Source organism: Anthonomus grandis, chromosome 15 (genome assembly GCF_022605725.1).
Source record: "Anthonomus grandis grandis chromosome 15, icAntGran1.3, whole genome shotgun sequence".
Lineage (NCBI taxonomy): Eukaryota > Metazoa > Arthropoda > Insecta > Coleoptera > Curculionidae > Anthonomus > Anthonomus grandis.
Window position 1 is genome coordinate 1,826,083 of NC_065560.1, and position 27,924 is coordinate 1,854,006.

The window sequence follows — 27,924 nt, forward strand, 5'->3', positions numbered from 1 at the left end:
TTAAACGGCATATTGTTAAGCCCAAAAATTCTCGACTTTGCCCCAATTTAACCATCTTCGTGTCTCTCATAGTTTCCGAGATCCCCACGTTGAGGGTCAAATGTGAAACACCATGTATCTACCAATATTACTACATATCTTCTATTATTCCATCTGTTTTCTCCCCAATTACTAAAGTAGTATTGTAACGAAGTATTTTTTAAATATTCGGCTTTTGCGGACCACTTTCTATGCTAAAACTCTCACTTTCCGATAAGAGTGCGTTTACCACAGATACCCTTAAGTACGGTACTAGTGCTTCACTGTCGATATTATGATAACGCGATGATTAACCGCATATTGTTTTTCCTCTCGTCGGTTATAAATTAGTAAAATTTAGTATTATCCGTCGTCAGTGAAGGTCCGCGTTTTGACTCGGTACCATGATTTTCGCGTTGCAAATTTTAATCGCTATCGTCGCGGTTTTATTGGGGATTTTAGTGTATTTTTATTTGTTGCAATCGAGAGCCAGAAATAAGTTGCAATGGATGCCCCAGGCGCCTCGTATACCACTTTTGGGAGCCGTTTTGGAATTCGGAAGTTTAACAGGTAACAAATCAGTCGTTTTCTATATAGCATAATGGTACCTTGATTAAGGAAGTCGTTACATAGGTATTTCCGGAAATATTACTTTAAGACACCTTAAAGAGGTTACAAAACCAGATATCCTTAAGATGCCTTTCGCTGTTTTTATTGCATTATTAAGTGTTTATTTTAAAATTTACGTTTTAATTAAAATAGCATGTGAATAAAACAAGCGAATATGGTTCAATTTTTTTATTGAGTTTACAGGTGTTGCTAAGTAAATGGACATGCATGGAAGCCAGGTAATACTAAGAAAGAGAAACTTAAAGATAAGAAAGAGAGATTAAGGAAGGGTAAAAATAAATAATGACGATAATTTGTTTTGTCGAATATTTACTTACGAATAGCACAATAAAAAAAATTATTAATAGTACAGGCAATTTTAATTATAATTTTAGGATCAATTTGATTTAATAATTTAATAGTCTTATGGGATTTTTAGGGCATTGATCTTCAAATTAAAAAATAATTAATTTTGTTAAATCATCAGACCAAATTTGGTCAAAAATTATTAAAGATTTAAAAAATTATTATTGTTTTAAATGAAATCAGTGGCAGCCAATATTTTTTCTCTATCAAAATAAAACCAAAAAGAAAAGGCATTAATTGCCTGAAATGAAATTGAAAATGTCCTGAAATGCCTAAAATAAGAAGGAAAATGGTTTTAAAAATCTAAAATAAAATTGCAAATATTTCAAAATACCTGAAATATGTACGTAAATTATTATTATTTGAAGTGCCTGAAAGCCATGATTTTGATTGTGCTAAAGTGGTAACTTCAAATCATTAACTCATTAAGTGCCTGGAATAAAATTGAAAATATCTCGAAATTAATTAAATAAATAGGAAAGTCAAAAATTTAAAATAAAATTGGAATTATTTAAAATGCCTGAAATAAATAAAAAAATATTTCAAATACCTTGATGAAGCATATCATAATTTTGACTGAATTGAAAAGTAACTTTAAGAGCGGTATGTACATTAAATATTTGGAATAAAATTAAAAATAATCTGGAATACCTAAAATAAATAGAAAAATATTTTTGAAATTCCAAAATAAAATTGGAAACGTTTCCAAATGCCTGGAATAATGTAAAAAAATATTTTAAATGCCTGGAAGATATAAAACATTATTTTGACTGCGTCGAAGTGATGGCCTTAAGTAGCAGTGCATTAAATGCCTGGAATAAAATTAAAAATATCTTTAAATGCCTGGAATAAATAGAAAAATAATTTCAAAAATCTGAAATAGAATTTCGAATATTTCAAAATGCTTGAAATGCGTAAATTATTACTTGAAGTGCCTGAAAGCCATGATTTTGATTGTGCTAAAGTAGTAACTTCAAATCATTAACTCATTAAGTGCCTGGAATAAAATTGAAAATATCTAAAATACCTGGAATAAATAGAAAAATAATTTCAAAAATCTGAAATAGAATTTCGAATATTTCAAAATGCTTGAAATGCGTAAATTATTACTTGAAGTGCCTGAAAGCCATGATTTTGATTGTGCTAAAGTAGTAACTTCAAATCATTAACTCATTAAGTGCCTGGAATAAAATTGAAAATATCTAAAATACCTGGAATAAATAGAAAAATAATTTAAAAAATCTGAAATAATATTTCAAATATTTTAAAATGTCAGGAAAATAGTTCTGATTGAAATGAAAAGCAACTTTAAATAGCGGTACATTAAATATTTGGAATAAAATTAAAAATGACCTGGAATACCTAAAATAAATAGAAAAATATTTTTAAAATTCTCAAATAAAATTGGAAACGTTTCCAAATGCCTGGAAAAATTTTAAAAAATATTTTAAGTGCCTGGAAGATATAAAACAATATTTTGACTGCGTCGGAGTGGTGGCGTTAAGTAGCAGTGCATTAAATGCCTGGAATAAAATTGAAAATATCTTAAAATGCCTGGAATAAACAGAAAAATAATTTCAAAAATCTGAAATAAAATTTCGAATATTTCAAAGTTCTTGAAAAATATTATTTCAAGTGCTTGAAAGCCATGATTTTGACTACGTTGAAAAAGTACTGAAAAATACTGCATTGGACTAAAACTAAAAATATCTTAAAATGCCTGGGATAAATAGAAAAATAATTTCAAAAATCTGAAATAAAATTTCAAATATTTCAAAATGTTTGAAAAATATTATTTCAAGTGCTTGAAAGCCAAGATTTTGACTACGTTGAAAAAGTACTGAAAAATACTGCATTGGACTAAAACTAAAAACATCTTAAAATGCCTGGAATAAATTTAAAAATAATTTCAAAAATCTGAAATAAAATTTCAAATATTTCAAAATTTTTGAAAAATATTATTTCAAATGCCTAAAAGCCATGACTTTAATTGTGCTAAAGAAGTAACTTGAAATTATTAAATCATTAATAATTTCAATTTCAAGTGCCTGGAATAAAATTGAAAATTACTCGAAATTAATTAAATAAATGGGAGTCATTTTAAAAATTTAAAATAAAATTAGAAACGTTTAAAATGCCTGAAATAGATACAAAAATATTTCAAATACCTTGATGAAGCATATCATAATTTTGACTGAATTGAAAAGTAACTTTAAGTAGCGGTACATTAAATATCTGGAATAAAATTAAAAATGACCTGGAATGCCTAAAATAATAAGGAAAATATTTTTAAAATTTCAAAATAAGATTGAAAACATTGCCAAGTGCCTGGAATAATTTAAAAAAATATTTTAAATGACTGGAAGATACAAAACATCATTTTGACTGCGTCGAAGTGGTGGCGTTAAGGAGCAGTGCATTAAAGGCCTGGAATATAATTAAAAATATCTTAAAATGCCTGAAATAAATAGAAAAATAATTTCAAAAATCTGAAATAAAATTTCAAATATTTCAAAACGCTTGAAATGTGTAAATTATTATTTGAATTGTCTGAAAGCCATGATTTTGATTGTGCTAAAGTAGTAACTTTAAATCATTAACTCATTAAGTGCCTGGAATAAAATTGAAAATATCTTAAAATGTCTAGAATAAATAGAAAAATAATTTCAAAAATCTGAAATAAAATTTCGCACATTTCAAAGTTCTTGAAAAATATTATTTCAAGTGCTTAAAAGCCATGATTTTGACTACGTTGAAAAAGTACTGAAAAATACTGCATTGGACTAAAACTAAAAATATCTTAAAATGCCTGGGATAAATAGAAAAATAATTTCAAAAATCTGAAATAAAATTTCAAATATTTCAAAATGTTTGAAAAATATTATTTTAAGTGTCTGAAAGCCATCATTTTAATTGTGCTAAAGAAGTAACTTGAAATCATTAACTCATTAAGTGCCTGGAATAAAATTGAAAATTTCTCGAAATTAATTAAATAATGGGAAAGTCATTTAAAAAATTTAAAGGATCGATGATTTTTATCCCGCAGGTTTGCGGGATTGAAGTTTTGGTGCGGGATTGAACTCCCTAATCTGAGGTAAAATATTTTGTTACTTACAGCTACTCCTGGAATAAAAATTCCAATTTCTTGACTTTTAATTAATGGATTTTAGTTATTAATTTAAAAAAGTTCTTATTGCCTAAATCAAATATGTGTAAAGTTGTAGACTGAGTTATGGTCTACAAAAAAATTTTTACTGTAGCGTCAGTCAGTTTAAAAAAATTCAATTCTAATCCTTAATATTATCCAATGTAGTATGTCTAATGCATTTTTTTCTATTATAACATTTAAAAAAAACAAATATAGAAATAAAAATATAAAATCGATAACTATGACGTCAGCTGCTTCTGAAATAATGTTTTTTTCAAACTCCATTACGAAAGTCTAATTTTTCCCTTTTTTTTTATTAATATATATAATACCTGCCACAAGTTATAAAGAGGACCAATGAATCTTAAGAAAATTACATTTTTCTTAAAATTAATCCTGCTACGAAAGTGAGATATTAGAACTGTAATAAAAAAACACGTTTTTTATACATATAATATTGAAAAATGATATCTGTCAAATAAATAAAGTTCATTAAAAAGGCATTAGAAGGATTTATATTTTTTTTTTATAAGACAGACAGACTGAAGTAATACGAAATGATAAATGAACCATTGGGGATTGAAACAAGGAAATGTTCGTTTTGAAAGTAAATAAAAGATTAGGGATATTTTGTCAATGTTCCCTTAACATTATACTAATGGCTGATTAAGTGTTTTAAAATTCACGGAATATGGACTCCAAAGTCTTAAATATACTTTTAATTATTTTCATACTGTTTTGCTCCTAATTTGTAATTTTAATTGATAGTTTTGACGTTATTAATAAATACTGTGTTCCTGAATTATGATAATTCAATATTTCTCATATGGTTTTTGTACAAAGTACACTATTTCGCCAATCTTATTATATAACCCATTGCATCAAGATTTTTTAAAATTTATCATGTGAATTCACGAATATACCCGACATTGTGTCTGTTAAATGCAACTTTCACTGCAATTTAAAGCAGGGTCAATACTTCATTATGCAACATAAGCGTTCTTGACAATACTTTCTAATAATTATAGTTAATAATTGCAAGAAAGTTTTTTAGAAAATAGCAGTTAAAGAAATCATTATAGGCATTACTTACTGTATTTTTTCGATATAAATAAAAGTGATTTTTTTATTATATATTAATGCATATAATGTACTGCAAAATTATATCAGTTTTCATATTATCCGATTATCTATAAATGCGCCATATATTATCTAATATAATTCCCATGTAACAAGTCTGTTATCTTTTTATAAATACATTTTTTTATGCATAATCCAACGAGAGATACTTAAAAACAAAATAAATATTTATTATATGATAAGAGTCGTAAGTACATGCTTGCAGAACCCATACATCAACCTGCATAAAAAATATCTATAAAAGGTTCAAGAAGATTATAAATTAATCTTCATTTAGTACATTTTTATCTTATCCTAATACTCATAAATTGATAGAATATTCCCTAGAAAAAGGTAACGGTGGACGCTTGACAACATTTAATCAAATTGTTTAAAAGCGTTTCCTGTTTGAACCAATAAAACTAGAAGGATGATTTAAATAGATTTTTATAGAATATGTAATTTACTCTAAAAAAGTCTTATACAACGATTTTGTAAGTAATACAGTTTTTGAGTTATGGCCCTTGAAAGTTTGATTGACGTTACTTAAGTGTTAGAAGGACAACCTCGACGTTTTAATAGATAGCTTATAAACTGATTAAGATAGAAAGGTTATTTAAACACGTATTTATAAAACATATAATATGCCCTAAAAAAATCTTATACAACTATTTTGTAACTAATATAGTTTTTGAGTTATGGTCCTTGAAACTTTGATGGATATTACTTAGGTCATTGAAGGACAACCTCGACGTTTTAATAAATAACTTATATACCAATTAAGATAGAAAGGTTATTTAATCATATATTTATAAAACATATAATTTGCTCTAAAAAAATCTTATACAACTATTTTGTAACTAATACATTTTTTGAGTTATGGCCCTTGAAAGTTTGATGGACGTTACTTAGGTCTTAGAAGGACAACCTCGACATTTTAATAGATAACTTATAAACTGATTAAGATAGAAAGGTTATTTAAACATATGTTTATAAAATAAATAATTTGCTTTAAAAAAGTTTTATACAACTATTTTGTAACTAATGCAGTTTTTGAGTTATGGTCCTTGAAAGTTTGATGAACGTTACTTAGATCTTAGAAGGACAACCTCGACGTTTTAATAAATAACTTATAAACCAATTAAGTAAGAAGAGTTATTTTAATATATTTTTAAAAAAAAAATATAATTTACTCTAAAAAACTCTCATACAACTATTTTGTAACTAATACAGTTTTTGAGTTATGGTCCTTGAAAGTTTGATGGATGTTACTAAGGTCTTAGAAGGGCATCCTCGACATTTTAATAAATAACTTATAAACCAATTAAGTTAGAAGAGTTATTTTGATATATTTTTATAAAACATATAATTTACTCTAAAAAACTCTTATACAACTATTTTGTAAGTAATACAGTTTTCAAGTGATGGTCCTTGAATATTTGATGGACGTTACTTAGGTCTTAGAAAAACAACCTCGACATTTTAATAAATAACTTATAAACCAATTAAGTTAGAAAGGTTATTTAAATATATTTTTATAAAAGATATAATTCACTTTAAAAAAGTCTTATAAAACTATTTTGTAACTAATACAGCTTTTTAGTTATGGTCCTTGAAAGATTGATGATTTTTAAAAACAATTTCTTACTGGTAAGTTGTGTGGGGTGGGTGGGGGGCTAAGCGTAGGATTAATAAAAAACGTTTTTTTTTGCAGTAAATTACTGCCTGAGAAAAAAGTGCTTTTTAAGAAAATTATACTTATACTATAACTATACTTTTCTCACATAACCTCAAGATTTTCGAGTAAAACGTGAAAAAATCACCAATTTCTTACTACTAATCCATACTATTCACATTTTTTATAACCTCTTAAAAAACGGTATAAACAATTCCTAAATCCACAAAATCCCTTAAAAAATAAATTTCAATTTAACAATGCGAAAATATCAACTTCGAACTGTTACACGTCTATACGAATAAGCGACTCAATAAAGTAACGGTGTATCGCAACGACATAAATAAAATATGACGGTCGTAAATTGATTTGAACCGAGAATGGGATTAAATTTGTCATAAAACTACACGATGAAAAATTGACCATTGAAACTGTGCATTTGTTATTTTCAGAAACCCTTCAAAAGTTCGATCAATTAATCGATAATCCGCAGAGACTGTGCTACATAGAACTGGGACTTACCTGGAACATCTTGTGCAGCAACTACGATTTAGCTGAATTTATACTGTCGTCGAATAATGCGGCCATTTTGGATAAATCGCCTGATTATACGCGATTTATTGAATGGTTAGGTACTGGGCTACTTACTGCTCCAGGTAAGTTTGTAAGAATATTGTTATTGCATTATATCAAACTAGTGGCCAATATCCATACTCTTTACAATAACAAGGCAATCAAAGTCTCATTTCAATCAAACCACTCGAGCAAGGAGTCAGCTGCTCTCTTTTGTGATCTAAGTAAGGTCTTAAGATTTACTCCTTTAATTCTTCCACTAATGTCCATTTCAGTAACATGCAGTTGCATGTGTCTTTTTTTCCAAAGGCTTACTTACCTTCCAGTTCCATGACGCTGTCTAACACGCTTGAAGTTAGCAACGTTTTTGCGACCACTATGTAACCTTTAATTACGAGATTACATTGACATTAATGCACATATAAACTTGGGAACCGCTTGGGATATTTTCATTTCAGAGTTCCTGAGGACTGATCTGAGGGTAAAACTTCGTCTTGGATTAAAAATTTCAATAGTTCAAAACGCGATTTTACCTCGAATAAGTAGGCAAGTCGCTGCAAAGGTTTAGAATATGCAAGAAATTATCTCAGAAGCGCTCAAATTCGACGAAAAGACTTCAAATGCCTGGAATAATTGACAAATTCCTGGACTTAAATCGGGAATTACGCTCCGAGTGCCCAGGATTTAGGGTGCTCTTATTTCTATTCTATTCATGAAAATATCTATATAATCGCTCCTGTGGTTAATAGAAGTTAGGACTCAGCTATAAGGACAAGAATATTATATTTTAGTCAGGCGTTCATAGTGAGAATAAATCGTTTTTCTTCACAAAATGGGGAACATCCTTTAAGCCAATCGTACCATTGAGCATTTAAAATGCAGTTTTCTCGAACGAACGCCTAGATGGCGCTGACTAACACGCATGAAGTTAGCAACGTTTTTGCAATGAATAAATAACCATTAATCACGCGATTACATTGACATTAATCAACATATTTGGGTGTAACATGAGAACTGCTTGGAATATTTTTATAATTCTTTTACAATAATAGAATGGAGTTTCTGAGGACAGATCTGAGGGTAAAAGCTCTAGTTTTAGATTAAGAATTTTAAAAGTTAGGGTGGTTTTAGTTGGGGCATATTTTTTTGCCAATTTTTCGAGTAAATGCTCAGTATTTTTGAGAATACCGAATGTCTGGGATATATTATGCCTGGAAAACCATGAAAAATGTCTTTGGATACCCTGATAAAATTTTCAGTAGCTTCAAATGCCTGGAACATCCAAAAAATACATCAAGTATCTCGAATAAGCAGGAGAATGTCTGCAAAGGTCTGGATATACACGGAATTACCTCAGAATCCTTGAAATATAAAAACGTATATATTTAACATAAAAAATCGCCTTCAAATTCGACGGAAAGACTTCAAATGCCTGGAATAATTGACAAATTCCTGGACCTTAATCGGGAATTACGCTCCGAGTGCCCAGGATTTAGGATGCTTTTATTTCTATTCTATTCATGGAAATATCTATGTGTTTAATAGAAGTTAGGACTCAGCTATAAGGACTATATTTTAGTAGAGAATACCAGGCGTTCATAGTGAGAATAAATTGTTTTTCTTCACAAAATGGTGAACATCCTTTAAGACAATAGTACCATTAAAATGCAGTTTTCTCTATTCAATAGCGAAATACCTTAGAAGCTTACCGTTCGAACGCCCAGATGGCGCTGACTAACACGCATGAAGTTAGCAACGTTTTTGCCATATAACCATTAATCACGAGATTACATTGATATTAATCAACATATTTTGGTGTAACTTGAGAACCCCTTGGAATATTTTCATAATTCTTTTACAGTAATAAAATGGAGTTTCTGAGGACAGATCTGAGGGTAAAACCTCTAGTTTTAGATTAAGAATTTCAAAAGTTAGGGTGGGTTTAGTTGGGGCATATTTTTTTGCCAATTTTTCGAGTAAATGCTCAGTATTTTTGAGAATATTTTAGGAAATAATTGCAAATGACTTAAAAGAGTTGTTGATCAAGAAAAGGTGATTTTTTTCCAATTTTTGAGAAAAGTGGATTGAGATTAAGGAGTGAGGATTTGAAAAGAAATTTAGATATAACATTGAAATAGGTCTGGTTGGTGTATCTTTTAATCCCCACTATGGTAAGTAAAAAAAGTCCTGGAAATATAGAAACCGGACATCAGCAAGGTGGAATACATACAAGAAATATGAATTCCCAAAACATCTGAATCATCCTGAAACATCCAAAAAAATACTTTAAGTATCTCGATTAAGCAGGAGAATGTCTGCAAAGGTCTGGATATACAAGGAATTACCTCAGAATCCTTGAAATATAAAAACGTATATATTTAACATAAAAAATCGCCTTCAAATTCGACGGAAAGACTTCAAATGCCTGGAATAATTGACAAATTCCTGGACCTTAATCGGGAATTACGCTCCGAGTGCCCAGGATTTAGGATGCTTTTATTTCTATTCTATTCATGGAAATATCTATGTGTTTAATAGAAGTTAGGACTCAGCTATAAGGACAAGATTATTATATTTTAGTAGAGAATACCAGGCGTTCATAGTGAGAATAAATTGTTTTTCTTCACAAAATGGTGAACATCCTTTAAGACAATAGTACCATTAAAATGCAGTTTTCTCTATTCAATTGCGAAATCCCTTAGAAGCTTACCTTTCGAATGCCTAGATGACGCTGACTAACACGCATGAAGTTAGCAACGTTTTTGCCATATAACCATTAATCACGAGATTACATTGACATTAATCAACATATTTGGGTGTAACTTGAGAACCCCTTGGAATATTTTCATAATTCTTTTACAGTAATAAAATTGAGTTTCTAAGGACAGATCTGAGGGTAAAACCTCTAGTTTTAGATTAAGAATTTCAAAAGTTAGGGTGGTTTTAGTTGGGGCATATTTTTTTGCCAATTTTTTGAGTAAATGCTCAGTATTTTTGAGAATATTTTAGGAAATAATTGCAAATGACTTAAAAGAGTTGTTGATCAAGAAAGGGCGATTTTTTACAATTTTTGTGGAAAGTTGAATAAGGTTAAGGAGTGAGGGTTTAAAAAGAAATTTAGATATAACATTGAACCCGTGTACTGTTGCTTCCAAGAGGTCAAATTTAAACATGAATTACTCAAGCAGGGATGGCTTTAAACCTTATTTTCAACAATAGAAATAGGTCTGGTAGGTGTATCTTTCAATCCCCACTATGGTAATTAGAAAAAGTTCTGGAAATGTAGAAACCGGACATCAGCAAGGTGGAATACATACAAAAAATATAATTTCCCAAAAATTATCTATACCTGGAATAGGTAAGAAATTACTTGGAACTTCATGAAAATCAATACCGAATGCCTGGGATATATTACGCCTGGAAAGCCATGAGAAAGGTCTTTGGATACCGTGATGAAACTTTCAGTAGTTTCAAATGCGTACAGTACCTTGAAGAAGCAGGTCTGGAATATGTAAGGAATTACCTCAAAAACCCTGCAGTATAAAAACGTATCAAATGCCTGGAATAATTAAAAAATTCCAGGAATATAATGGAGAATAATGCTTCAAATGCCTGGAATTTAGGGTGTTTTTATTCATGAAAATCTATATAGATTTGCTCTCTTTCAATTTTCTCCTATGATTAATAGACGTTAGGACTTAGTTATAAGGACAACATTTTTTATGCCTCAATCAAGCACTTCAGTATTTGTAAAAAAATCATCTCTCTGTTTCACAATACGCTTTTCTTCAAAAAATGGCGAAATAGCTTTAGAGATTAACTTTGAGATGGCGCTGAATAACACGCGTGAAGTTAGCAACCGTCCATTTATGGCTTTTAAGCTCTCTATGTATAGCTTCTTAACAAGGCGTTCGACTGTGTTTCCCTTGATTCACTTTTTTTTGTACTAATATTGAACTATGTATAATTTAGGAAAGAAATGGCGTGGTCGCAGGAAGATTATAACGCCCGCCTTCCATTTTTCCATACTAGAACAGTTCGTCGATGTATTCGAGCATAATGGCAAAATCATGATTGAGAAATTAGAGAAAACCGTTGGAAAAGATTCCATTGACATCTATGATTATGTTACGGCATGCGCATTGGACATTATTTGTGGTAAGTAACTATAAATTTATTATTAGGTTAATCTTATCATATTTGTTTAATGTGTAACCCAAGAATGCAGTGGTGAGGAGTTTTTTACGCCTAGTAAAAATAACTATTTAAATATTAAATAACAGACACATAAATTTAATAAAATATATGTTCACTATTAAAATATATTAAATTCTTAACAAATGGCAAAATCCTAAAAGGGATTGTAAGACATAAATTCCAGGAATATAATTTCAGCTCTTCATGGAATTTCAGTTACGAGTTATATATAAAATGTCATAAAGGAGGGATGCTGTAGCAAATTAAATGCGGTAACAATAGCATTATTATTATATTTTTTATTAATATTAATGTAAATAATACCTTTGATTAAAAAGGACATTATATTCATTGGATTAGAGCGAAGAGTTTAGGTAACATAATAATGCTCACACAAAGCTCAATTAATCCTCTAGGACTTTAGCAAGGCCTTTGACTGTGACTGACCCTTCCTAAAGGAAATATAACATGAAAATAAAAGAAGAAAAAAGTACAGTATAATATTTTTAGATCATATTGGTATAACCAAGGTAAGGGTAAGGTAACCAATTGGTAAGCCACGATTGGAAATTTGCTTGTATCTTCTTTGGTAGTAGACCTACAGTCATAAGTATATTAATCAAAGTTGAAGGATGAGTGACTGCCTATAACAATCTTTTAAGTTTTTTTCAATTTGATCAATAGTTCAGAAGTTATGGATATTTGAATTTCGCTTCACGTCAGTAGACCCTTACTGGGTGAAGCTCCGGGTTTTTGGTTGATTACTTTTGATCTACTCAAGCTAGAATCACCAAATTAACTTTATTTGATTGACAATGATGTACTGTAAAATATTGATAATAATTACTAAAGCTCTAAATCCAATACTTTTTGAGATATTTCAGATGTTTCACAGAATGCCCCTTTCAAAGCGGCGACGACTCAAAAATTGCTTGTATCTTCTTTGGTGGTAGACCTACAGTCATAAGTATATTAATCAAAGTTGAAGGATGAGTGACTGCCTATAACCATCTTTTAAGTTTTTTCCAATTTGATCAATAGTACAGAAGTTATGAATATTTGAATTTTGCTTCACGTCAGTAGACCCTTACTGGGTGAAGCTCCGGGTTTTTGGTGGATAACTTTTGATTTACTTAAGCTAGAATCACCAAATTAACTTTATTTGATTGACAATGATGTACTGTAAAATATTGATAATAATTACTAAAGCTCTAAATCCAATACTTTTTGAGATATTTCAGATGTTTCACAGAATGCCCCTTTCAAAGCGGCGACGACTCAAAAATTGCTTGTATCTTCTTTGGTGGTAGACCTACAGTCATAAGTATATTAATCAAAGTTGAAGGATGAGTGACTGCCTATAACCATCTTTTAAGTTTTTTCCAATTTGATCAATAGTACAGAAGTTATGAATATTTGAATTTTGCTTCACGTCAGTAGACCCTTACTGGGTGAAGCTCCGGGTTTTTGGTGGATAACTTTTGATTTACTTAAGCTAGAATCACCAAATTAACTTTATTTGATTAACAATGATATATTGTAAAATATTGATAATAATTACTAAAGCTCTAAATCCAATACTTTTGGAGATATTTTAGATGTTTCACAGAATGTCCCTTTCAACGAGGCGACGACTCAAAAATTGCTTGTATCTTCTTTGATAGTAGACCTACGGTCATAAGTATATTAATCAAAGTTGAAGGATGAGTGACTGGCTATAACAATGTTTTAAGTTTTTTCCAGTTTGATCAATAGTTTAGAAGTTATGGATATTTGAATTTTGCTTCACGTCAGTAGACCCTTAATGCGTGAAGCTCCGAGTTTTTGGTAGATAACTTTTGATCTACTCAAGCTAGAATCACCAAATTAACTTTATTTGATTGACAATGATGTACTGTAAAATATTGATAATAATTCCTAAAGCTCTAAATCCAATACTATTGGAGATATTTCAGATGTTTCACAGAATGTTCCTTTCAAAGCGGCGACGACTCAAAAATTGCTTGTATCTTCTTTGGTAGTAGACCTACAGTCATAAGTATATTAATCAAAGTTGAAGGATGAGTGACTGCCTATAACAATCTTTTAAGTTTTTCCAATATAATCAATAGTTCAGAAGTTATGGATATTTGAATTTTGCTTCACGTCAGTATGACTATGTTTGACATGCAGTCCCTTAGAGAGTAATAAAATGATGTGGTCTTGGTCCGATTGGATAAACTATACCAGAAAAACATAATTTCCAGACAGGAATTTAAAAATAACAAAGGAGTTTAACTTTCAAATCGATATCACCATCTCACTCAAACATATTATAAAAAAGCGTCATAACTTGACGTTGTGTCTGTCGTACCGGATAAACCTGAAAAATGCAATTTTCAGAAGGTCATTAAGAGCCGAAAGGATAATATATAAAAAGTAACAAAGACAGTTAGTTTGCCTTTCTCACTCTAACAATCATTAATGCAATTAGAGCATTCCGGTAGTGATTTAAAAATGAAAGGCTTGTATAGAAAAAATATTCATTAATTATAGGCAAATGTTTGATACGTATAATCTTTCTCACTTTTTCAATAAAACTAGTAGAGATAGAGTGTTGAAAACTAGACGATAGCTTGCGCACAAGTACCTCCTATAAGAACAATCAAGAATTATCGAAAGATTTTTGATTAATTTTTGAGATATGAGCAAGTCTAATTAAAATTGACCAGTTTTCTAACAAACATTAACAGATTTACTTGAGCAGCAGATTTAATTAACTACTTGCCATATTGCTTAAGACCGACCTCAATTTATTGATAATTGACGCGTGAAACATTAATTAAACTTAAATTAGTTTCTTGGTAAAGCAATTAAGAGTTCATAGAGATACAGACTTAATAGGTACTAAACCACTTATTTAATTCAGAATGTTTTTTTTTGTTGCAGAAACTGCTTTAGGTGTAAGTATACACGCTCAAGAGGGTGAAAATAGCGATTACGTGTTTGCTGTGAAGGAGCTCTGCAGGATACCCGTAGATCGATCGTTTACTGCACTAAAACGTTATGACAGCGTCTTTAGATTCACTCCTGATTATAAAGTTTATAAGAAACATTTAAAGATTGCTCACAGTTTCACCAACAACGTCATCATGAAACGAAAACGTGAATTAGAGTCGACCAAAGGAAACGGAAATTTGGAGAAGGACAGTTTGGGTAGGAAACGTAAAATGGCGTTTTTGGATCTGATTTTAAACTCGACGGTCGATGGAAAACCGTTGAGCAATGAGGACATTAGGGAGGAAGTGGATACGTTTACTTTTGAGGTAACTAACGGAAATATTTAAATTTATTAAATAAATTAAAAAGTTATTTTATTTATTTAGGGTCACGATACTACAGCGTCCGCCATTACATCGGCAATATTTACTTTGGCAAGTTACCCCCAAGTACAGGTAAGAAATAAATCAAAAAACAGCGCCATATTTAATTACTTATAAATAATGAGATAAGTGTAGCTTATTAAATTAATTCTGAATAATCAAGGTCCATGGCATAGTATTTAAAAATAATTAAATTTAATGAAGCAAGTCGGCAACGTAGAAAAATCTTTAAAAAAATAACGTTATCATTATATGTTTTATATAAATAGCACTTATTGCAAAGCGGATAAATAATACTGATTTATTGTGCATTTATTTGTTTAATGCAAATCACTGTGGGAAACCACAAAATGAGAATTTTCAAGTGAAATTTGCTAATAAAACGAGTGCAGGTGTTTTCAAGGCCTGATGATGTTCGAAACTAGACGAAATGCGTGTATTTTGTTCAGAATAGGGATCCAAAGTATTGTTATTGTTCAACACAATTTGACAACAAGTGAAAATTTCCACATATCTAGTACCAAGTCATCAAAATAGGCAAATCTGAATAAGGTCCAATTTTCAACTCGCCAACTTTATTAGTTTCAGAGGTATGAACATTTCATGCTTGTGAACCTCAATTTTTTTAACTTCCAGGGCAAATTTCTTTATTAAATTTTTTTTTTGGAAAAAAACGAAAATAGATATTTAATGTTTTTATTAAAGAAAGACGTCTTTCAATTTTCAACTTTCTAACTTCATTATTTTCAAAGATATGAGCATTTTGTGTCTGCAATCTTTAATTTCTTTGAAAACTAAATTTTTTCAAATTCCAAGGCAAATTTCTTTGTTGAAAATTTTTTTTAGAAAAAACGCTGTAATAGTTGTTCAATAGTTTTACTAGATGAAGTTGTACTCCAATTTTCAACTCTGTAACTTCATTCTTTCCAGAGATATGACCATTTTTTGCCTAGGATCTTCAATTTCTTAAAAATCAAATTTTTTTTAACTTCCAAGGCAAATTTCTTTGTTGAAAAATTTTTTTGGAAAAAAAAGTAAAATAGGTATTTAATGATTTTACAAGGTGAAGATGTACTCCAATTTTCAACTCTCTAGCTTCATTCTTTGCAGAAATATGAGCATTTTGCTCCTAGGACCTTCAATTTTTTTGAAAACAAAAATTTTTTAGCTTCCAAAGCAAATTTCATTGTTGGAAATTTTTTTTTGGAAAAAACGCTAAAATAGGTATTTCATGATTTTACGCGTTGAAGATGTATTCCAATTTTCGACTCTCTAACTTCATTATTTTCAAAGATATGAACGTTTTATTCCTAGGAACATTAATTTCTTTGAAAACTAATTTTTTTCAACTTCTAAGGCAAATTTCTTCGTTAAAAATTTTTTTTTGAAAAAACGTTGAAAAAGATATTTAATGATCTTATGAAATAAAGATGTACTTCAATTTTCAATTCCCTATCTTCATTCTTTTCAGAGATATGAGCATTTTATTCCTAGGAGCATTAATTTTAATGAAAACAAATTTTTGTCGACTTCCAAGGCAAATTTCTTCGTTGAAAATTTTTTTTGGATAAAACGAAGAAATAGGTATTTAATGATTTTATTAGAGGAAGATGTACTCCAATTTTCAACTTTCTAACTTCATTATTTTCAAAGATATAAGCATTTTGTGTCTAGAATCTTTAATTTTTTTGAAAACAAAATTTTTTCAACTTCCAAGGCAAATTTCTTTGTTGAAAAATTTTTTTGGAAAAAAAAGTAAAATAGGTATTTAATGATTTTACAAGGTGAAGATGTACTTCAATTTTCAACTCTCTAGCTTCATTCTTTGCAGAGATATGAGCATTTTGCTCCTAGGACCTTCAATTTTTTTGAAAACAAAAATTTTTTAGCTTCCAAGGCAAATTTCATTGTTGAAAATTTTTTTTTGGAAAAAACGCTAAAATAGGTATTTAATGATTTTACGCGTTGAAGATGTATTCCAATTTTCGACTGTCTAACTTCATTATTTTCAAAGATATGAACGTTTTATTCCTAGGAACATTAATTTTTTTGAAAACAAAATTTTTTCAACTTACAAGGCAAATTTCTTTGTTGAAAAATTTTTTTGGAAAAAACGCTGAAAAAGCTATCCAGTAGTTTTACTAGGTGAAGATGTACTTCAATTTTCAACTCTCTAACTTCATTATTTTCAAAGATATGAACGTTTTATTCCTAGGAACATTAATTTTTTTGAAAACTACATTTTTTCAACTTCCAAGGCAAATTTCTTCGTTGAAAAATTTTTTTGGAAAAAACGTTGAAAGAGATATTTAATGATCTTCTGAAATAAAGATGTACTCCAATTTTCAACTCTCTAACTTCATTCTTTTCAGAGATATGAGAATTTTATTCCCAGGAGCATTAATTTTTTTGGAAACTAAATTTTTTCAATTTCCAATACAAATTTCTTTGTTAAAAATTTTTTTTGGAAAAAACGTTGCAATAAATATTTAATGATCTTATGAAATAAGGATGTACTCCAATTTTCAACTCTCTAACTTCATTCTTTTCAGAGTTATCAGAATTTTATTCCCAGAAGCATTCATTTTTTTGAAAACAAATTTTTTTCAAATTCCAAGCAGATTTCTTCGTTGAAAATTTTTTTTTGAAAAAACGTTGAAATATGCATTTAATGATTTTATTAGAGGAAGATGTCTTCCAATTTTCAACTTTCTAACTTCATTATTTTCAAAGATATGAGCATTTTGTGTCTAGAATCTTTAAATTTTTTTGAAAACAAATTTTTTTCAAATTCCAAGGCAAATTTCTTTGTTGAAAAATTTTTTTGGAAAAAACGTTGAAATAGGCATTTAATGATTTTATTAAAGGAAGATGTACTCCAATTTTCAACTTTCTAACTTCATTATTTTCAAAGATATGAGCATTTTGTGTCAAGAATCTTTAATTTTTTTGAAAACAATTTTTTTTCAAATTCCAAGGCAAATTTCTTCGTTGAAAATTTTTTTTGGAAAAAACGTTGAAAAGGCATTTAATGATTTTATTAGAGGAAGATGTACTCCAATTTTCAACTTTCTAACTTCATTATTTTCAAAGATATGAGCATTTTGTGTCAAGAATTTTTTTCAAATTCCAAGGCAAATTTCTTTGTTGAAAATTTTTTTTGGAAAAAACGTTGAAATAGATATTTAATGATCTTATGAAATAAAAATGTACTCCAATTTTCAACTATGTAACTTCATTCTTTTCAGAGATATGAGAATTTTATTCCCAGGAGCATTAATTTTTTTGAAAACAAATTTTTCTCAACTTCCAATGCAAATTTCTTTGTTGAAAATTTTTTTTGGAAAAAACGCTAAAATAGGTATTTAATGATTTTACAAGGTGAAGATGTACTCCAATTTTTAACTCTCTAACTTCATTCTTTTCAGAGATATGAGCATTTTATTCCTAGGAGCATTAATTTCTTTGAAAACTAATTTTTTACAACTTCCAAGGCAAATTTCTTCATTAAAAATTTTTTTTGGAAAATGCGCTGTAATACAGATCTAATGATTTTACTATATGAAGATGTACACAAATTTTTACTTCTCTAACTTCATTCATTACAGAGATATGAGCATTTTTGTGTCTAGGAACATTAATTTCTTTAAAAATATTTTTTTTTCAATTTCCAAGGCTCATTTCTTCATTTAAATTTTTTTTTGGAAAAAACGCTTAAATAGATATCTAATGATTTTACTAGAGGAAGATGTCTTTTAATTTTCAACTCTCTAACTTCATTTTTGTCAGAGATACGAGCATTTGGTGCCTAGGATCTTCAATTTCTTTAAAAACAAAATTTGTCAATTTCCAAGGCAATTTTTTTCATTTTAAAAAATTCTAGAAAAAAAGCTGATTTAGGTATTTAATAATTTCATTAGAAAAAGCTATGCTCTAAATTTCAAAGCCCTAACTTCATTACTTTCAGAGATATGAGCATTTTGCGCCTAAGAACTTCAAATTCTTTCAAAAGAAAATTTTTCCAACTTCAAGGCAAATTTCTTCTTAAATTTGTGTCCCAAGTTCCACACCTTTAACTTCATTGCTTTCAAAAACGAGAGCATTTTATACCGAGAAATGTAAAAAAACACAAAATTTTAACGAGTACTCTTTTTCTTACTCACAACTAATAAGTGCCCTTATATTATTAAAATATTCAAAAGCCTTGGATACACTGCACCATGAACAGCTTATTTCTCAGTTTAAATTTTACGGTTGTTCTTTAGAACGTTGTCAATTAATAAAATCATTTGTCAAATTAAAAATTAAATTGTGATACAGTGAAGATTAACTCTGACGTATTACAGGAATCTATTTTGTTATTTCTTCTTTCTCACCCCTTTATGGTCTTAAGGGGTACAAGTCTTCATGATTTTGGTGTTTTTAGAGTCTAAAATAGGGTTTGAATTAAATGAAAAAATTAAATTAATTAAATTAGATTAAAATTAAAACTGACGGAGCCGAATTTTCTGAAACTCACTGAGGTTAAAGGCCTTTATATAAAGCAGCTCCTAAAGGGCGCTTTTTAAGATGAACCCTTTAGAAGTCGGATCTTTCTGTGAATCAATTTTGAACTTTTTGCGCGGTATCTCGCGGACTTAAACGATTATAAGGCCTAAACGGTAATGTTTCCTACAATGCGGATAAAGCAGCCCTTTTTTACGTAAATGTAGCTTTCTTTTTTATTAAAACTATTTTTTTCAAGAAGAAACTTCTTCCGAGATAAACGAGCTCAGACTTTTTTTCGAAAGAGAAAAAGTGAATTATTTTCGAAATAAATTTTTTTCTACTTCTAAAAAAATTTTTTAATTTTTTTTGTTTACATCGTTTGAAAACCTAATCCTTTAGGATTAAATAGAGGTATTATTCGTGGCGCTACGTGTTATACAGGGCGAGCTGTGTTAACAAATACGAACTCCTTTTTGAGCCTTTTTTTGACCGTTTTTTTATACTTTTCTTAATAACGCTTTATTGGCGGCATCTAGAGATTTCAAACTTTCAGCGTTGTAAAAGCTTTTTAAACCCTATTTTTCGACATAGTCTTCGACCTTTTACGTAGAGTAATTTTTGCTATACACCTTTTTTAAAATTTTTTTTAACGGAAGAGTTATACTTGCAGAATTACGAAATCATTCTTTAAATATATTAATAATCATCACTTTTGTGGATGTGACGTAAATATCTTCTCAGACTCAAAGTCCTTGGTGGCCCTAGACATTGATATTAAAGAGTTCCGAGTCAAAAAAATATAAATAGTTAAATATTTATGTATATTGAATTGTTTATATTTTTTTTTTGCTGCAATTATAAACTATATAAATAAATTTATTAATTTTCAGCAAAAAATCCGAGAAGAACAAAGACAAATATACGGTAACGACAAGGACCGACCAACGACCTATCAAGACCTGCAAGAAATGAAATATTTAGAAGCTGTGATAAAAGAGGTGCTAAGACTGTATCCCTCTGTACCATTGATAGGAAGAACAGTGACGGCCGATATCAATTTCCAAGGTATTATTCGGGAAAAAATAAATAAATAAAACGTGACTGATAAATGATTTTTTTTAGGTCATACAATACCCAAGGACACCGTTTTGATGATGTATCTGTGGGGTCACGGTAGAGATCCGAAATATTTCGAGGATCCATTAGATTTTAAGCCCGAAAGGTTTCTGGATAACACTACTAAGCCGCCTTATTCGTATTTACCGTTCAGTGCTGGCCCGAGAAATTGTATCGGTAAGAAAATTCGTTTATGATTATTACCCTGACAATTTGGTATATTCTAATGCACATTATTGATTTTGCTCGCTTATTACCTAAGAGCATGCAACGCTTTTATGCAATTTGCATTATTTCGAATTCGGTTTAAGCCAGAAGGTAGAGTTGTCTTGTTTTTAAATATTATATTTTTGGAATTTAATATTATACTCGTAAAAAAATTATGCTTTATTATTACACCTGAAATATTTGATGAAATTCTTCTGAAAGATCACTGTTTTTTGTTCATATTATTTAATCTAATAACGCTGTTTTGTACTAAATATTTATATAAATAAATTGTGTTATTTGATAAGATAATATCTACGAAAACAGTGATTTTTGTAAGCAATTTCTAAGCATAATAAAAAATGTTTTTTTTTGTAGAAAATAATAATATAATATAATATATTACATAATATATAACCTTTGTTGAAAGTGTAATCGTATAAAAGTTCTATTCAATTTCTACGATTACACTTTCTACAAAGGTGGTCGTATAATTAAACAGTGTTTTAATAGGCTTCCAATTTAGAGCCCCATTATTAGTGTATTTCATCTTATCTTTAATGTGAAGTAAAGCAGCACAAGTTGATATTAATAACCTATTTCTAAGAGTCGTTTTTATTAAAGTTAATTGAGAAAAAACTCTCTCGGCGGTAGCGGATGAATGTGGAATGGCTAATATATAATTTTAATGATTGTCATTAGGTTTGGAAACATTAAATCACCCTGTACATTTTCTTGTTCTGACACTAGTCGCCAAAATAAATTGATGTCATTGTTATATGCAATGTTTTCTCTTAAGTCAACTAATAACTGCCATTCCATATTAGCTGTCTCTATATCAACAGAAATGTGAGGAAATAAATTTACAAATTGAGCAATTGATTTACCAATGAAAATAATGAAGTTAGAAAGTTGAAAATTGGAGTACATCTTCCTCTAATAAAATCATTAAATACCTATTTCTGCGTTTTATCCAAAAAAATTTTTCGACGAAGAAATTTGCCTTGGAAGATGAAAAAATTGTGTTTTCAAAAAAATTAATGCTCCTGGGAATAAAATGCTCATATCTCTGAAAAGAATGAAGATAGAGAATTGAAAATTGGAGTACATCTTTATTTTATAAGATCATTAAATATCTATTTCAACATTTTTTTCAAAAAAATTTTTTAACAAAGAAATTTGCCTTGGAAGTTGAAAAAAATTAGTTTTCAAAGAAATTAATGTTCCTAGGAATAAAATGTTCATATCTCTGCAATGAATGAAGTTAGAGAGTTGAAAATTTGAGTACGTCTTTATTTCATAAGATCATTAAATATCTATTTCAACGTTTTTTTGAAAAAAAATTTTTAACAAAGAAATTTGCATTGGAATTTGGAAAAATTTAGTTTCCAAAAAAATTAATGTTCCTGGGAATAAAATGCTCATATCTCTGCAATAAACGAAGTTAGATAGTTGAAAATTGGAGTACATCTTTATTTCAGAAGATCATTAAATATCTCTTTCAACGTTTTTTCCAAAAAAAATTTTCAACAAAGAAATTTGCCTTGTGTGTTAAAAAAATTTTGTTTTCAAAAAAATTAATGCTCCTGGAAATAAAATGCTCGTAACTCTGAAAGGAATGAAGTTAGAGAATTAAAAATTAGAGTACATCTACATCTGGTAAAACCATTAGATATCTATTTCAGCGTTTTTTTCAAAAAAAAATTTAAATGAAGAAATTTGCCTTGGAAGTTGAAAAAATTTTGCGTTCAAAAAAATTAATGCTCCTGGGAATAAAATGTTCATATCTCTGCAATGAATAAAGTTAGAGAGTTAAAAATTGGAGCACATCTTTACTTTGTAAAATCATTAAATACCTATTTCAGCATTTTTTCCAAAAAAATTTTTCTATGAAGAAATTTGCCTTGGAAGTTGAAAAAATATTGTTTTCAAAAAAATTAATGTTCCTAGGAATAAAACGTTCATATCTTTGAAAATAATGAAGTTAGAGAGTCGAAAATTGGAATACATCTTCAACGTGTAAAATCATGAAATACCTATTTTAGCGTTTTTTCCAAAAAAAAATTTCCAACAATGAAATTTGCTTTGGAAGCTAAAAAATTTTTGTTTTCAAAAAAATTGAAGGTCCTAGGAGCAAAATGCTCATATCTCTGCAATGAATAAAGCTAGAGAGTTGAAAATTGGAGTACATCTTCACCTTGTAAAATTATTAAATACCTAATTTACTTTTTTTTCCAAAAAAATTTTCAACAAAGAAATTTGCCTTGGAAGTTAAAAAAAATTTGATTTTTAAGAAATTGAAGATCCTAGGCAAAAAATGGTCATATCTCTGGAAAGAATGAAGTTACAGAGTTGAAAATTGGAGTACAACTTCATCTAGTAAAACTATTGAACACCTATTACAGCGTTTTTTCTAAAAAAATTTTTCAACAAAGAAATTTGCCTTGAAATTTGAAAAAAATTTGTTTTCAAAGAAATTAAAGATTGCAGACACAAAATGCTCATATCTTTGAAAATAATGAAGTTAGAAGGTTGAAAATTGGAAGACATCTTCCTCTAATAAAATCATTAAATACCAATTTTCGTTTTTTTTTTAAAAAAAAAATTTAATAAAGAAATTTGCCCTGAAAGTTAAAAAAATTGAAGTTCACAAGCATAAAATGTTCATACCTCTGAAACTAATGAAGTTGGCGAGTTGAAAATTGGACCTTAGTCAGATTTGCCTATTTTGATGACTTGGTAGTAGTACTAGATATGTGGAAATTTTCACTTGTTGTTAAATTGTGTTGAACAATAACAATACTTTGGATCCTTATTCTGAACAAAATACACGCATTTCGTCTAGTTTCGAACATCATCCAGGCCTTGAAAACACCTGCACAGGTTATATTAGCAAATTTCACTTGAAAATTCCCATTTTGTGGTTTCCCACAGTGATTTGCATTAAACAAATAAATGCACAATAAATCAGTATTATTTATCCGCTTTGCAATAAGTGCTATTTATATAAAACATATAATGATAACGTTATTTTTTTAAAGATTTTTCTACGTTGCCGACTTGCTTCATTAAATTTAATTATTTTTAAATACTATCCATGGACCTTGATTATTCAGAATTTATTTAATAAGCTACACTTATCTCATTATTTATAAGTAATTAAATATGGCGCTGTTTTTTGATTTATTTCTTACCTGTACTTGGGGGTAACTTGCCAAAGTAAATATTGCCGATGTAATGGCGGACGCTGTAGTATCGTGACCCTAAATAAATAAAATAACTTTTTAATTTATTTAATATGAAAGCAATGAAGCATTTTTTATTATGTAAGCATAATAAAAAATGTTTTTTTTTGTAGAAAATAATAATACTACACCTCAAATATTTGATAAAATTCTTTTGCTAAATCACTGTTTTTCGTCCATATTATCCAATCTAATAACGCTGTTCTTACATTTAACATTTATATATAAAATTAAATGAAATTTTAAAAAACAATGCTACTAAATTAATATTGCATAGATATTTTCTACAAAAAGATTGTTTTTCGTTAACACTACCCTTAGCCCCCCACCCACCCCAAACATTTGCCCAGTAAGAAATTCTATTAAAAAATCACTGTTTTTCGTCCATAATATCCAATATAATAACACTGTTTTGTTATTAAATATTTATTAATATAAATATATATAATTATATCAAATTTAATTGAACAAACTGTGTTATTAGAGTAGATATTAACGACTAAACTAGCTGTTAGTCATACGTATTATTTTAGAAAACAATGATTTTTGTAAGAAATTTGTTACTGGTAAGTTATGTTGGGCGGGTGGGGGGCTAAGAGTAAGCATAATAAAAAATGTTTTTTTTTGCAGAAAATAATAATCTACACCTTAAATATTTGACGAAATTCTTCTGCTAAATTACTGTTTTTCATTCATATTATCCAACCTAATAACGCTGTTCCTATATTTAACATCTGAAGGTACTTTACCATCAGATGCTTTGTTATTTTATTGATAACGACATTATTCCGGCTACGCAATGTGGCTTTAGGGAGAACTTTGGTACCCCTGTAGCTCCACTAAACGTACTGGATGATAAGCAACAGATCGCTGTTCTGGTGCTTTTAGATTTCTCTAAGGCGTTCGATACAATAAATCATGCCCTTTTACTAGCTAAGCTTAAATTTTATGGCTTTTCAATAGTGTCTTATTTGAATAATAGATTTCAGACAATATTTACAAATAATTCTTATTCTAATCAGGCCCACATTTTGTCTGGAGTGCCCCAGGGTTCTCCCCTGGGACCTCTCATTTTCCTTGTATATACAACAGACATTCTTAAGTCCTTAAAAGTTTGCAAGGTGCAAGCGTTTGCTGATGATACGTAGATATATACAACTTTCAAACCTGATAATCTTAAAGAAGCGGAGATTGCTATAAACAATGACTTAAATATAATAAATCAATTATCTAAAAAACATAATTTAAAATTAACTTCCTCAAAGTCTTGTTTTATGGTTTTTGGAAATGTAATCAACGTGGAGGGCTCTAAGCTTTCGGTTGTTGAAACTGCCCAAAAATTTGGACGTTATGATGGACAGTAAGTTGAGATTCAGGGAGCATGTTAAAAAAATTGTTCAAAAATCGTTTGCAGCTTTAAAACTCTTATATAGTAATAGAGATATTCTTAATCTAAGTCTTAAACGCAGCCTATGTGAGGCCATGGTGCTCTCTTATTCTAACTACTGTGAATATGTTTACGGTTTTTACTTAGATAATGATGTAAAATGCGCATACAAAAAAATTCAAAATGCCTGTATCAGATTGGTTTATGGCTTACGTAAGTATGATCATATTTCGCAATATTTTAAAACAATTAACTGGCTTAAAATGGACAATCGTAGAATCCTCCACTTTTCCACTTTTTTGATAAAAATCATTAGCGACTATAAGGAATAGATTTTTGTTTAGAGCAAATGTACACGGGGTAATTTGTAGGAGTAATGTTCAGTGCTACAATAAAATATCTGCAGAATTTGTTGATCTTCGTGCAGATAAATTTAGGAGGAAATATAAAATTGTTCTTATGAATATTCAAAACAATTCTCTTACTGTTTAATATCAAATTTGCTATTTTTTATAGAAGAAGTAAACTTTTTTTGTGTTACATTATAATTGGGAATATTTCTTTACATATAACCTGTTGTTATAATATTGGTTTATATACTTCGAATACACCCTGATCTGGTTCAGTGGAGTAGCTATATAAAGCTAGACTGCGCCAGGTTCAGGTACTTTGTTTTTTTTTTGTATCAAGTTTGTAATGAATTTGAATAATAAAAGACCATTATTATTATTATATATAAAATTAAATAAAATTAAAAAAATAGTGTTACTAAATTAATATTGCATAAATATTTTCTACAAAAATTATGTTTTTCGTTAACACCACCCTTAGCCTCCCACCCACCCCAAACATTTGCCCAGTAAGAAACTCTGTTGAAAAATCACAATTTTTGGTCCATAAAATCCAATCTCATAGCACTGTTTTTGTATTAAATATTTATTAATATAAATATATATAATTATATCAAATTTAAATAAACAAACTGTGTTATTAGTTTAAAAATTAACGACTAAACCAGCTGTTAGTCATGCGTATTATTTTGGCAAACAATGATTTTTGTAAGTAATTTCTTACTGGTAAGTTGTGTAGGGCGGGTGGGGGGTAAGGGTAAGCATAATAAAATTTTTTTTTTTTTTGCAGAAAATAATAATACTACACCTTAAATATTTGATGAAATTCTTCTGAAAAATCACTGTTTTTCGTTCATATTATCCAATCTAATAACGCTGTTCTTATATGTAACATTTATTTATAAAATTAAATGAAATTTTAAAAAACAGTGCTACTAAATTAATATTGCATAAATATTTTCTACAAAAAGATTGTTTTTTGTTAACACCACCCTTAGCCCCCCACCCACCCCAAACATTTGCCTAGTAAGAAATTCTTTTAAAAAATCTCTGTTTTTCATTCATGATATCCAATCTCATAGCGCTGTTTTTGTATTATATATTTATTAACATAAATATATATAATTATATTAAATTTAATTGAACAAACTGTGTTATTAAATTACATATGAACGCGAAACCAACTGTTAGTCGTACGTATTATTTTGGGAAACAATGATTTTTGAATAAAACTTTTTACTGGTAACTTTTGTGGGGTGGGTGGGGGTTAAGGGAAAAGTTAATAAAAAACGTATTTTTTGCGTTTTTCTAGGCAACTTTTCATTATCTAGACACGATATACTTTTCATAAATGTATAGTGTAATAATACTTTACTTTTTAGGACAAAAGTTCGCAATGTTGGAAATGAAAAGTCTCTTATCGAAAGTGTTCAAGAACTACGAAATTTGCCCTACCGACCCGCCACATCAATGGAAACTCTCCTTTGAAGCCGTAATAAAATCACGTAACGGAGCGTTGATAAGGACCAAAAAACATGAGTGGAATTAGTGACTAAGAAAAATTTAATAAAATTATATTAAGATGTTCTATTTGTATAAAATAGTAGAAATATATTTATTTTTTATATTAGTTTATATTAACTAATTTCGAACTGACATTTCGGAATTTCCCTTATAAAGTCTGACTTAATGCATATAAGACAAACTACGAAAAGTGACCGCATATCATAAAGTGCATCAAACAAAAATATTAAAACAAAAACATTTTTCAAACACACATTATCTTGCAAAAAAATGCATAATAAACTACATAAAATCCTATTCAAGTAAATAATAAAATATAAACTTAACATACCCATTATTCATAGTAAGCAAAAAACGATCATCATATAACATCAAACAAAAAGTTTACAAAACCAGTGATAACAAGTCGTAACGACGATTAGTATGCATGACTTAAAGTTTTCCCGCGGAAACTTCGTTGACGCGATAAATGCGACATAAAAGCGACGAACTTGTGCACCACCCGATACCCCGAAGGAAACTAAGAGTCCAGACGGAGTT

General features: G+C 29.0%; 2 protein-coding genes across 2 annotated transcripts in view; one reads left to right on the forward strand and one right to left on the reverse strand.

Annotated features, from left to right (window-relative positions):
• The window catches only part of LOC126744904 (tachykinin-like peptides receptor 86C), a 96,082-nt gene extending 88,854 nt beyond the window's left edge, over positions 1 to 7,228 (reverse strand). The window contains exon 1 of the mRNA XM_050452492.1: positions 7,127 to 7,228. The gene's annotated coding sequence lies outside the window, so the exon portion shown is untranslated. The remainder of the gene's footprint in view (positions 1 to 7,126) is intronic.
• LOC126744903 (cytochrome P450 4d2-like) lies at positions 377 to 27,490 on the forward strand. The gene is made up of 8 exons (XM_050452490.1): positions 377 to 588; positions 7,388 to 7,591; positions 11,481 to 11,666; positions 14,634 to 15,010; positions 15,071 to 15,139; positions 20,446 to 20,620; positions 20,678 to 20,848; positions 27,243 to 27,490. The coding sequence occupies exons 1-8, from the start codon at positions 423 to 425 to the stop codon at positions 27,407 to 27,409; spliced, it is 1,515 nt and encodes a 504-aa protein (XP_050308447.1). The 5' UTR covers positions 377 to 422; the 3' UTR covers positions 27,410 to 27,490.
• Positions 27,491 to 27,924: the final 434 nt, after the last annotated feature.

Coding starts and splice junctions, on each gene's coding strand:
- LOC126744903 (XM_050452490.1), top strand. CDS start 423: ATGATTTTCGCGTTGCAAATTTTAATCGCTATCGTCGCGGTTTTATTG. Junction 589..7,387: donor GGAATTCGGAAGTTTAACAG/GTAACAAATCAG, acceptor TGTTATTTTCAG/AAACCCTTCAAAAGTTCGAT. Junction 7,592..11,480: donor TGGGCTACTTACTGCTCCAG/GTAAGTTTGTAA, acceptor TGTATAATTTAG/GAAAGAAATGGCGTGGTCGC.